The sequence below is a fragment of the Beta vulgaris genome, chromosome 3, assembly GCF_026745355.1.
Source record: "Beta vulgaris subsp. vulgaris cultivar EL10 chromosome 3, EL10.2, whole genome shotgun sequence".
Lineage (NCBI taxonomy): Eukaryota > Viridiplantae > Streptophyta > Magnoliopsida > Caryophyllales > Amaranthaceae > Beta > Beta vulgaris.
This window is the reverse complement of record NC_079204.1, coordinates 667359-680148: the sequence shown is the minus strand read 5'-3', so window position 1 is coordinate 680148 and position 12790 is coordinate 667359. Positions and strand designations below refer to the sequence as shown.

At 32.6% G+C, this 12790-nt stretch overlaps 2 protein-coding genes across 2 annotated transcripts; one reads left to right on the top strand and one right to left on the bottom strand.

The window, feature by feature from the left end:
* The first annotated feature begins 627 nt into the window (after positions 1-627).
* Positions 628-4033, top strand: LOC104887903 (peroxisomal membrane protein PMP22). The gene is made up of 7 exons (XM_010672680.4): positions 628-1146; positions 1253-1351; positions 1462-1563; positions 1698-1773; positions 2357-2427; positions 2821-2906; positions 3511-4033. The coding sequence occupies exons 1-7, from the start codon at positions 1075-1077 to the stop codon at positions 3560-3562; spliced, it is 558 nt and encodes a 185-aa protein (XP_010670982.1). The 5' UTR covers positions 628-1074; the 3' UTR covers positions 3563-4033.
* A 7157-nt stretch (positions 4034-11190) lies between these two features.
* Positions 11191-12288, bottom strand: LOC104887902 (hypothetical protein). Its single transcript, XM_010672679.4, has one exon. It carries the CDS (start codon positions 11943-11945, stop codon positions 11499-11501), a length of 447 nt encoding a protein of 148 aa, XP_010670981.2. The 5' UTR covers positions 11946-12288; the 3' UTR covers positions 11191-11498.
* Between the last annotated feature and the right edge of the window lie 502 nt (positions 12289-12790).

Below are 12790 nucleotides of genomic sequence, written 5' to 3'. Positions count from 1 at the left end.
TTTTCAATATTTAAGGTGTTTAGTCTACCTTTGAAAGATAGGTTGTACACCCTAATCCACATTGGAAGTTCAAAGAGGGGCACATCAGAGGGTCTAACATTATTGTCAATGTTACCAAGCAATAGCGCATGATTATCAAAGTGACAAGGTCTTGGATAATGTTTTGTTGGTCTCTCCAATGGAAGAATTGAAAAACAAATTTGTTTCCAATGTTTCTAATCTATACTCCATGTTTAGGTCGCCCAATATTCTTCAAAATTGTTATCAAAGCATTAGAATTTATGTGGCGACTAGTCCAGATCTTACCAATTAGTTCGAGTTCAACTCGCGCATCTTCGTCCTTTTCCATAGTTTATCCTAACCCACCTCCGCCTTATCAGGTTGCAATGAATAAGTTGCGGAATTTTTTGTTGATCCAATCATGTTGCCGATATTATTGATCAATTGAATATCACTACTCTCTACGTTGTCATTGTTAACTATATATTTTTCTGGATTCACTATCCTCTCACACAAGTTTCGATCCAATCAAAATCGAAACAACCCTTGATGAGGAAATCCTAAGAGAACCTAGAAAAATCCTCCCAAGGAAAATGTAGAGGGAACTCAAAATGAAGCCAAAAGTGGACCAACTCAAAGTCTTCCATTCTCAATTCTTATATCGTTTTCAAATTAAAAGAATTTGATAAATGGAAAACGTGGGTTTCTCGTTAATTGGAATTTGGAAGTCCTCTGTACTCAGTCACGTACAATCTGTCAATTTGGAACATCTCCTCAATTAAATATGCATTTTTTTTGGGGAAAAAAAGAAAGACTTTTGATTGTTCTTAGAAGAAAAATTAAACAAAAAATTCACTCAAATTCATCTCATCACTCTCTACTCAGTAACGAATATGTCACCTACCCTTCTTCTTTCATTGAATATTATTAGCAACAATAGTACAATACTTGTAAATTCCCTTCATTTTCCCTTTCTTGGTCAACCCATTTTCAGTTTTCTCTCTCCGCCATTTTCACAAACACCTTGCAGGCATCCATTGAAGGAGAGGAGAGAGAAAGATTATTTGATCAGCCATGTCTGATTTAGTTACTGAAATTTGGAAAAAGTATCTTTTGCAACTTCAAATCAATCCTCTTAGAACAAAGGTTTAATCTTTATCCTATTTCTTGATATGGGTTTGTTGAATTTGGTGAAAATTTGACATGGGTTTTATTCTGATTTGTGTTTTGATCTGTTTTTATGATGATTTAGGCAATTACTGCTGGAGTTCTTGCTGGGTGTAGTGATTTTGCTGCCCAGAAAATTTCTGGGGTTAAAAAGTTTCAGTTTAAAAGATTATTTCTTCTTATGGTAAGTTTGGTTTAACACTTTTGATGATTTATTTATTTTGTTAAAAAAAAAAAGATCAGATATTGATGTTATTGAATTTCTGTTGAAATTGCAAAATTTTGAATTTGTAGATATATGGGTTCTTATATTCTGGACCATTTGGGCATTTTTTGCACAAAGTAATGGACAAGATTTTTAAAGGAAAGAAAGGAAACACAACAGTTGGACAGAAAGTAAGAACAATTTTCATGCTTTTGTTCTTTTCTTGTATTTTGGCACTATTTATTTAGTCTTAAATTGATGTTTGTATGTTGATTTTAATTGAATTAATTAATTTATTTATTTATTTTATATTTCCTTCTTCAAGGTTATACTGGAACAGTTGACAGCTAGTCCATGGAACAACTTCTTTTTCATGATGTATTATGGTCTTGTGGTTGAAGGTGTGGGTTTTACTTATTCATGAAAGTAATATTATAAGTATTTTTCTTCAGAATGAGTATTGCAGGTGTATTGAATTTACCTAATTTATTACAATGGTTAATTTGCTGTCATTCGCTATGGTTTATCTTGGAACAAGAATTTTTTTTAGTCGTCGTTTGGTTGAACGTAGGAAGTCATATTTCCTAGAGGCTACGAAATTGGTTTTTCCACGTAGCGTTTTCTAGGAAGTGCAAAATTTTACTCAGATCGATCATAGGAAGTTTTGCTTACTTAGATGGACCTGGTCACCTAGGTAATTAACTTTATTCATTTTGTAGGAAGTAGTGTTTTCTAGGTTGTGTTATTTCCTTTGTATTTATCAACCAAACAACTTCACGGTTTTCCACTTTCTTAGAACTTCAACTTTCCGCGGTTCTTTTATGTCAATCAAACAAGCATCGAGTGTCTCTTTCGCCTTTCATGCACCTTGCTTCTTCCCCTAAAGACATACTAGGAATATTTGCTAAAGAATAAATTCTGTTTGTTGCATAAGATTTAGTGATATCTTCTGAGTTCACTAAAGGATTCTACTTTCTACAACAGGAAGATCATGGTCACTAGTCAAAAGCAAGGTCAAGAAAGACTACCCTACTATACAGTTAACTTCTTGGAAGGTAATTTATGCTCTTTTCATAAATCATCCTCTCGTTTTTCTATAGTAGTATAACTTTATCAGGGTGTGCTCTACAAATTGGGCCAGCTCCAATTTTAATTTACCAGCTACTTGTTTCATGGCTTTAATTTGATCCTATCCGAGAAGCCGAAATACCCACATTAATAGCTGGTCTGATTCCAGCATTGAATAGATCGGCGTTCAAAAAAAATTAAGAAGGATCCATTTCTTTATACTTGTTCCTGAAGTAGAAAGCGTTCCACCTGTTCTTGAATAGCTTCTTTTAAAAGGGCCTCGGCTTCCTCAGTAAATGTCTTGTAGATTGATAGTTAACGCATTTGGAATGGTATAACAAAGGCTGTGATTACTTATTTCACTTGTTTACCATTTGCAGTTTTGGCCAATAATAAACTGGGTGAACTACCAGTATATGCCTTTGCAACTTCGTGTTCTGTTTCACAGCCTCGTCGCCTCGTGCTGGTTAGTTGCTCTTTAATCTTCTGAAATCGCGTTTCTTTTCTTCTTCTTTTCGCCCTCCAAATTCCTTATCTGGTTACAAGAGATATGTGCAATATAGTCTTTGTTTTCTTCGACTTGATAGTTGGATGATCGATTAGTTGACAAACTAAGATCTTATGATTCATATTGCAAGCATATTACAAAACTTAAGCACAATATTCTTTACATCACAGCTTAATATTACAGCTGTTTTTTTGGTTCGACTGATCTATCATCCAATTTAGAGGCGACACGACAGTACGACGAATTGTGAATAATATAACAAATCACCCTCATAGGCCTCATTCTCAATAATATAACAAGTCACCAAAAAGGCAAAAAACAGTTAGTTGCACATAATTTTTTTGCATTAAGATTAAAATCAAAGTGTTTTCATTTCAAGTTCATTGTAATCTCACTTGATATGTTGCATCACACTGGGAAATTACTTTTCATGCATAAAGTGCATCAGCATCACAATTGTTGTTAGTACTGCTCACATTCAATCTCCAAGTAGAAATTACTTATGTCAAAAATGGATACATTTATACTTCATATAACTTATTCTCTTTTTGTTTACTTGTAGGGCAATCTTCCTAAATCTAAAAGCAAGATCTAGTGCCATTAAGAAGGACTAGATAATAGTACATGAAGAAGTCTCATCTTTTCCATCCTCATTCAGTCATTCTCATCCTCATCATTTGAAAGTCGGACATCAATTGACGATTGGATGTTTCTATTGTGATCATAATAAAGATGATCGTGGAAGTCTAATGGATCATAATGTTTCTGGGTCCACATTTTGAAACCTAAAATTATTTTGGACCACTAGATTTCCATGGTCATATTTATTTATGACCATAGAATTTTCATTGGTTGGAGTGGGACTCCCGTTTCTTTTCAAGAGCTTCCGCTTCTTTTTATGTGATTTTTTTAAACTTTTGGATAAAATGATACGATTGGGGAGATTCAAAAAATATAGTTAATATTATTTCTCTCTTTTCTTTTGAGTTATTAATATATAAACCTGTGTAATAATACTATATTATTAAGATAAAAATATCAAATGGCGCTAATATATATTATATGCACAGTTTATATATTTTGAATATATGCGTACAAATTAAACAATTGCGTTACGTCTCCCTAGAAGAAAATCCATGCGCAAAGTTCATACGTTATTCTCATTAATACGCTATTTAGAAAATTTACATCCATCAAGTGTTATGGATAACGTGCTAAACTCATCTTACTATTTAAATTGCTTTGATTTTCTTAACCTTTCTTTCTCCCAAATCATAACCCACAGGCCACAACAAGTAGACTTGAGATTACGGACTATGGACGCAGAGTGGCGATAGATCGGCCACTGTCATAGTTTTGTGTTGCGGCCTTGGCCAGCCAGGACCCACTAGCTTCGAGTTGTGCTTATTCGTGCCTTTCAAGACCCACGTCAAACCTCGTCCCAAGGGCGGCCCAATCTACATGTTTTAATATGCTTTTTTTGGAATATGAAATTCATAATAAGCAGCATTAACGTATAACTAAAGATATTAGTGATCAAAACCTTACCAAAAAATAAATAGTGGTGAAAGTCAAATGTAAACAAATAAAAAAAAAAAATCTAGGAATAAAAATGTCTCTCATTGTATATTACTAAAAGTTAAAAATGATTTCATATTAATCAAAGTATTATATAAAACGAATCAAACAAGACCTCACATGATTATATTTTTCTAATAAATCGAAAAAAATGATAAGATTCTATTTAATATGAATAGTGTTAAGATTCCAAGTGAGAAAGATAAAAAACAGAGGGAGTATCTAACAAGATCCCACAGCGGCCCAATCATCATTTTTCTAGGTCCTATCTATATACTAATGCACTAACCAACTACGCTACAATACTTATGTTGGTCTTGTAAGGGAAAAAATCATTTAAAGACATGAGGGAAAAAATCATTTAAAGACAAGATACTAATTTTATATATATATTTTGATCCATTTGAGCCACAAAGGCGGTACAAAGTATACAGAAGGGGAGGGGGGATTCGAACCTTTGACCTGTCGTTCATAGCACCTCAATCTTAACCACTAAGCCAATACATCCTTGGTTAATACTATTTCTATTTTTGAAGACTTCAAATGCACATTGGTAAATAATCCGGGATGTATTATCCAGGACAACAACTAGTTCACCTCTAATTTACATGGTGTTCAGACACTCTTTCAACTACTACTATCTTTAATTGCATATCAATAAAACGATGAAAAATTTCATTGTTAAAAACTCAAAATAAACCCGACTTAACTATTTTTGTTGAAATACAAAATAATATATTAATAAATGAATGAAGTAAGCAAAAAGTTAAAATTACAAAATGGGTATATGACCTTTTAAGGACAGATATGACCTCATGCCTCATTTCCTCGTGCGTGCTGGATCATGTCATGATTAATTCCGGGCCGGGCCGGGCCAGTCCAGCCCAGTGTTCTTTTTCATGGTCCAATAGTCGTATGAAGAGGACTTTAAAATTCTCTTATAAAAAGTTAAAACACTGAAATTACCGCCTATTAGAACGAGTCTTAAACAAGTCTCGAAATTCTGGACTTCTAAATTTTTTTTCAGTGCCACGTTTTCACAATTATCTGTCTGATATTCCTTATAGTGTTTGCTTTTTAGCCATTTTGTAGCAAGTAGTTGGGCTCATTTCTCTCGCTATTAAAACGTGAGAATTTAAATCGGTATATAGGCATGTTCTTTTCGACATAAAACAACTGAACTAAATTAAACTGAATTAATTTGAATTAAATTGAACTATACTGAATTAAATTAAATTAAATTGAGATGAATAGTGATATGTGAGAGTAAAAGTATTGTCCAGAGTTGAATTAAGTTAAATTGAACTGGACTGAACTGAATTGAATTAAATTGAACTGAATTAAATAGTGATATGTGAGAGTAAAAGTATTGAACCGAACTGAATTGAAAATAAATCGGGGAGAACAGTCCCCTAGTGAAGTTGGATCATTTCAAGAACCCCGTAGTAACAATAATTTTCTCTAAGTTGTATTCACACAAGATCACTCACATAGAGGTTAAACAAGTCCCAATTTTTAGTTTAGACCATTTTCTTTTAGTTGCATCATTTCTAATTTTTATATAGATTTCAACATTTACCCATAACTATTCATTTTGCTATCCTAATCTACACACTTTCGTTTTCAGGTTGTTCTTTTTTAATTGGTACAACGTTACTTTGTTTATATAAGATAATATGTCCAATCAATATCCTCACTTTTGTCCCCTACATGGTCCTTCACCAAATAAATTAACACAACTCGAAACCCCCACCTCTTCATTTATTTGCTTTTCTATTTTTTATTTACTTTTTGTACTTCTTATTACCCATTTTTTTTAATTTTATACTATATGGTAGATAGTGGCGGATGTTGAAAGATATGCTATAGGGGTCAGATTTTTCCACAATAACATATTATTTTTGTATGTTGGATTTTGGGCTCTAAACTACAAGGCTTAATTTTTTTTTTTAAAAAAAAAAATAAGCCTTGTAGGGGCCAGGCCCAAGCCTGCCCCAAAGAAGATCCGCCATTGATGGTAGAGCCAAAGGAAAGAAATCCCTAAATAAATTAAAGATGCAAGTTTTAATGTTATAGCAAAACTTCTATGACTATCTTTAGTAAATGATCAACTTTTATTGAGAACACATGGAAACTTTTATTTATAATTGCAAATAATTATAAAAAATGCATATAAATCAATTAAATGCCACAAATGATTTTTGAAATATCTTATTTAGCAACTTTCGGATCAATGAACAGTTTTGGTATATGCTAGTAAAAGTTATACCGATTGAATATTAATAAAATACTAGTTGAGACGAATCAAACAAGACCCTTATGACTATATTTTTCTTATAAATCGAAAAAAATTTAATAAAATTCTCTCTAAGTATAAATGGTATTAAGATTTTAAGTAAGAAAGATAAAAAAATAGAGGGAGTATCTAACAAGATCCCATCATTGTTTTTCTAGGTTCTATTCACCTCTGAGTGTCATGGTGTTCAAGCATTCCTTTGACCACTCCTGTATATAAAAAAAAAACCTCTTTGAGTACTACTATCTTTAATTACATAGCATTGAAACGATGAAAATTTGATATTTTTAAAAGCTTAAAATACACATTCAACCAGTTTTAACTATTTTTGTTGAAACAGGGAGTAATATATCAATAAGTGATTGAAATCCGCGAAAAGTTAAAATTACAAAATGAGTATATGACCTCTAAAACAAAATATACTATCTCTGTATTTTTTAGTTGCACCATTTACATTTTCACATTTGATGTGACGATTATTTGAACGTTAATATCTCTTATTAGATGTAAGTAAAAATTTACAAAATTCGATATTTGTAATAAAATCTCATATAACTCTGTTTTTTCTTATATAATAATGTCAGATAGTTTAATAAAGTTGATTAATAAATACTGACACAATACTAAATGGTGCAACTAAAAAAATACGGAGGTTGTATAATCTCATGCCTCATTACCTTACCCATATGCTATTGTTGTGATTAGGGATGGCAATGGGGCGGGTCCACCTGGACCTAGACCCGTTTATTTTTCACAGACTTAGACCCGCCCCAGAACTGTTGGGTCTAGATTTTTCAGACACAGACCCGCTGGGTCTAGCGGGTCCATGGGTCCTTACGGGGTCCTAAATGGGTCCTTCTTAGTTTTAAGTTTTTATCACATTTTTAAATATATGTAATTAAAAATTTTCTCCCTAATATATATAGGTTCTTGTATCCATGGTTAAAGAATTCTCTAAATAAAATTTTAAGAATTAACTGATAAAATATTAAAATGTTACGACTTATAAAGTTAAAGACTCTCATAAAATTTTAGAGTTTAGGTAAAAAAAAAAAATTCTAATATGTAAATGGGTCCGCGGGGCGGGTCTGGGTCTAGCATATGTGGACCTGGACCCAGACCCGGCCCACGCTCTTCGGGACCCAGACCGGACCCGAACCCATTGGTCTAAAATTTCTAGACCCAGACCCTTATAAATGGGTCGGGTCCTGACGGGTTTTGGTCGGGTCCAGCACCCATTGCCATCCCTAGTTGTGATGTGTATTCGTGTCTCATGCAGTCATGCGGTCATGCCGTGCCAATTCCTCGTGCGTGCTGGATCGTGTCACGATTAATATCGGGCTGGGCTGGGACGGGCCCAGTGCTCTTTTTAATGGTCCAATAGTCGTATGAAGAGGACTTTAAAATTCTCTTATAAAAAGTTAAAAAAAACACTGAAATTACCGCCTATTACAAAGAGAAGTCTCGAAGTTTTGGACTTCTAAACTTTTCTTCAGGACATTTTAACAATTTTTTATCTGATATTCCTCATAGTATTTGCTTTTGCCATTTTGTAGCATGTAGTTGGCCTCATTTGTCTCGCTATTAAAACGTCAGATTTTACATTGGTACCTAATGAAGTGATATATGCTTTATGTACCTACGTTTCTTTTTAATATAAATACTTCATATTTAGGCCTGTTTTCCCCAATTTATTTTCAGTTCAGTTCGGCTCAACTCTGGACAATACTTTTACTCTCACATATCACTATCCATTTCAATTTAACTCAATTCAGCTCGGTTCAGTTCAGCTGTTTTATGCCGAAGAGAACAGACCCTCAGTCCATTGCTTTTTAATGGTTATATTGTTATTTTATCAATATAATGTAAAATATCCAATCAATATTTTTCACTTTTATCCCTCATAATATATGTTCAACTTATGTTGAGAAACACAAGGAAAAATTTATTTATTATCGCAAATAATTATAAAAAACGCATGCAAAGTTGCTCATCTTTAATGATAGCTATGAAATGAAAACCAGATTATGGAACAAATTATTTTTAAAATATCTTATTTAGCAATTCCGAATCAATTAACTGTTTTGATTTATGTTAGTAATATGCATGATGCAAAATGCCCTCATAAGTCATATGCATGAATATTTGTTCTTTGTAGTATGCTTCTCTAGTGTGCATTTAGGTACATATTTGTACAATTGTTGCTTTTTTTGGTAAATGGTAAACTTGCAACATCAGGAATTAAAATCACATTAACAAAATATTCAATTCTAACTTCTTTTGTCTCACAATAATGAAAGATGTTATATGAAGTATTATTGTCGTCCCTCAATAAAATTCTCATTAAATTCTAAACAACATATATTATAAATACTATTATTACCAATATTGTTAAAACAAAGGACTACATTAGCTTTTTTTTTTTAGGGGAAGGACTACATTAGCTTGTCTAGTAACAAGGAGGTGTTTTCTTTTCAGTGTTGTTGGAAGAGATCAAAGTTTAGTCCATTGGGGGCTTGCAACTCGCACAATACTAGTCAATAATAGATAGATTGTTTCAATGTGTTTGCATATTTAAAGATCCAACATTTTATTATGTTCCTAATTCACAATCATTTGTGTTAATGGTCGAAGATGTGTCTCGAAAACCATGCAAATAACAAACAAAAAGTCTATCCAAGAACGCAATGAAGAACTAATACCATAATAACTGAGCTATATATATAAGGGTCCATTTTGTTCAACTTATTTTAACTTATAAAAGAACTTATAAAATCATATAAGATTTTCTGTTAATTTATCTTCACTCATTTAAGAAAAAAAAAATAAGATCAAATAAAATAAGACAAAATAAGTTGAACAAAAATAAATTGAACAGAACATACCCTAAGCAAGAGTGGATTATGTAATATTTTTTTTAGCAGAACCGTTTCACTTATTTCAAACATTAAGCAGTATTAGTTTTTAATTATACCATCAACATCACTAGTCTTATTTCTTTTGAAGAATATGACACATACGAAAACTTTTTTTTTTTTTTTTTCTGTTAAACCATCAACAACGCCTTGAAATCACACGACCCCACCTCCCCCAAAGTCTTATGGAAAAAACCGGCATTACTAATCAGTGATCACCTTCACACCAACAAAATATATGAACCCAAATAAAACGTTTAATTTCGACTCTGAAATCTTAGCCAATCACCATCCTTATAATTCATATTCATTACATTTTCCCACCAAACTATCACCATTTTTCTTACTAACACATTAACTAATAACTACTCATCATTTTTTACATGCATTACTTCATTATCAGTCCATCGAGATAACTCGTATTTTCGCCGTTTTATAATACTCGCTACACTTTCCATTGTGAAAAGTTTCACATTACTTCCTACATTTTCTTTTTTGAGCAATAAACTCATTCTCTCTCTCCTCTCACATGAATCCCTTTTCTTTTTACTCTCTACCTCTCTCTTCTTCAAAAATTGCCTAAAAGTCACTAAATTAAGAAGTATAGCGAGTATTATGAACAGAGGAAGTACAACATATATTACCTCTGTTTTATTTTAAACTAGTTATTATGCCCGGGCTACGCCCCGGGTAAGAAAATTTTCATTTATTAATATTATAAATTAAGATGATAACACTAAATGTTATTTGGTCTAGTGGTTAAAACTTTAGTATATGTTATTGAGGTCTCGGGATCAAAACATATACTACGCAATTTCTACTTTTTTAAATTGTTGAGGATTATAGGAAGTAAAACTCCCTTAGGGAGAGTGCCACGTGGCACCGTTTCTTGTGTGCGCACGCCTTTTAATATATTAGTATAGATGCAATAAAAGGATATTATTTATGAAATATAAAATACTCATTTGTTGCATTTAAAACGAAACGAATGACATACTAAATTAGTACTAGTATATAAGTATAATATAATGTTATGAATATATTCCCAATAGAAAAATGAGCAAAGGATGTATTCCAAATTAGTCCCTAAATCTAACTATAAGACACACAAGATTTGTTCGAATTTTTACTTTGACCATTAATATTTCTAACGAAGAGACATATACAAGAATCAAAACACAAACTCATATCGCAAATTTCTAACATCCCACTAAACAGAAAAAGATAATAATTCCATCAAAATTTATACATCTATAACATATTAATCAAATAACAATTTTAAGCACATATCATATCACATGCATGTAGTAGCATGCATTGTTACAACCACATCTACAATTAAAATATGCGAAATCCACATGCATCAACCAATCATTAATAGAAACAAATCAGTTAAAGAAAAAAAAAGCATAAAAAACTTATATTCTAACGCAAATATTCAACTTCTAACTAATTAAAACAAACTTCAAATGTAATACCATCAACATATAGTAACATACTACTAACTACTACTAATACATAATACAATCATTTTTGCATTATATATATATACTAACATATATATAAATACTTTAACATTAACAAAACAACAGATATTTTTTAAATAAAAATCAGCCACGTCATTTTTCCGGCGAATCGTCCGTACTATGCTAGTGTTGAGGTTTTTTTATAAAAAAAAAAAAGGGTGTGGGAGGTTTTATACCGTGACCTGGCTGTGACCATAAAGAGAGTGACAGACGAATGTGGATTCGGGTAAACGGGTCACATCTGGATCCAACGAGCGAGTTGCGTAGGGTTGACAATTCCAGGGATGTGGGTCCCATCACCCTTTAAAAGTTGTGCCACCTCAGCATAACTACGGTTAGATTTTAACCCTGATTCAACTTGAACCGGCGGTTTTCTTTTCGGCTCGGCGGCTGAGACTGGAATAGCTTCGGCTCGAGCCGGGTCGAATTTCTGCCCAAATAAAGTGCCCTTTGTTATAAACTCATGAGCCATGTAGCCGGCTAAAAGCCGGTTAGATGAAACTGAAGAAGACGACGTCGTAATAGTATTGTTGTTGTTGTTATTATTATTATTACTGGATAATAATGATTTATGAGAATTTCCAAAACTACCCTTGTGTGTGTAAAACGACGAGTTTTCTATCTCTCCTCTATCTTTGCGCTTTCGTGTGGCTGTTATAACGCTGCGATTTGTGTGATTCATCCTCACCGTCCGTTTTTTTTTTTCTTTCTAGGGGTATAAAAGTAAATTCACACCACTTTCCCACAAATTTTAAATTCTTTTTTTTTTTTTTGAGGAAGATAGCTACATCAAACAAGTGGGAATTTTAATTGGATACTTCGAGGACAAAATGGTAATTTTCTAATAATAATAATAATAAAGAGGAGAGAGAAAAAAGAGGGAGGTGGGCCAAAAAGCGGGCCTTAGAGTGGGCCTAGAATTGGGTTGAAAGGGGTGGTGGAAGGTGGCCGGAAAAAAGAGGAGAGAGAAAGGAAGTTTTGAAAGTAGAGAGAGAAAGAAGGGGAGATGAGAGACAAAGAATGTGAGCACGGAAGAGGTTGGGGTATATATATAGTGATGGGTAGTTAAATGACCTTGTTGGTTGAAATATTTTACGAGAATGCCATTATGTGAATTGGAGGCCCAAATGAGATTTGTTGATACTTGATATAAAAGGGTTTTTACGATGGTCCAATGTAAATATGACAATTGGTTTGGATTATTATTGTTATCTTTGCTTTGATTTTGTATAATTTTGCTTGGTTTAAACTTAATTACATTTTTGAATTAGTTCTTGTTTCGGGCCATACATTCATGATTATTTACTGATGTACATTTAAAATTTTCAAAACAAAAATATTTGTTTTTAAATTATTCCTCATCCAAAGACCAACATGAGCATTGTAGTGTAATTAATTAGTGCATTAACATATCAAATGAGAGGTCATGAATTCGAGTCTTGAAATATACATTTTTATTATTTAATGTCTCATTTGATTGTGTGGGAAGGTAATAGTACATGTGACAACATGACATTTGTTTGTCTT

Coding starts and splice junctions, on each gene's coding strand:
- LOC104887903 (XM_010672680.4), top strand. CDS start 1,075: ATGTCTGATTTAGTTACTGAAATTTGGAAAAAGTATCTTTTGCAACTT. Junction 1,774..2,356: donor TTATGGTCTTGTGGTTGAAG/GTGTGGGTTTTA, acceptor TTTCTACAACAG/GAAGATCATGGTCACTAGTC. Junction 2,907..3,510: donor AGCCTCGTCGCCTCGTGCTG/GTTAGTTGCTCT, acceptor GTTTACTTGTAG/GGCAATCTTCCTAAATCTAA.
- LOC104887902 (XM_010672679.4), bottom strand. CDS start 11,945: ATGAATCACACAAATCGCAGCGTTATAACAGCCACACGAAAGCGCAAA.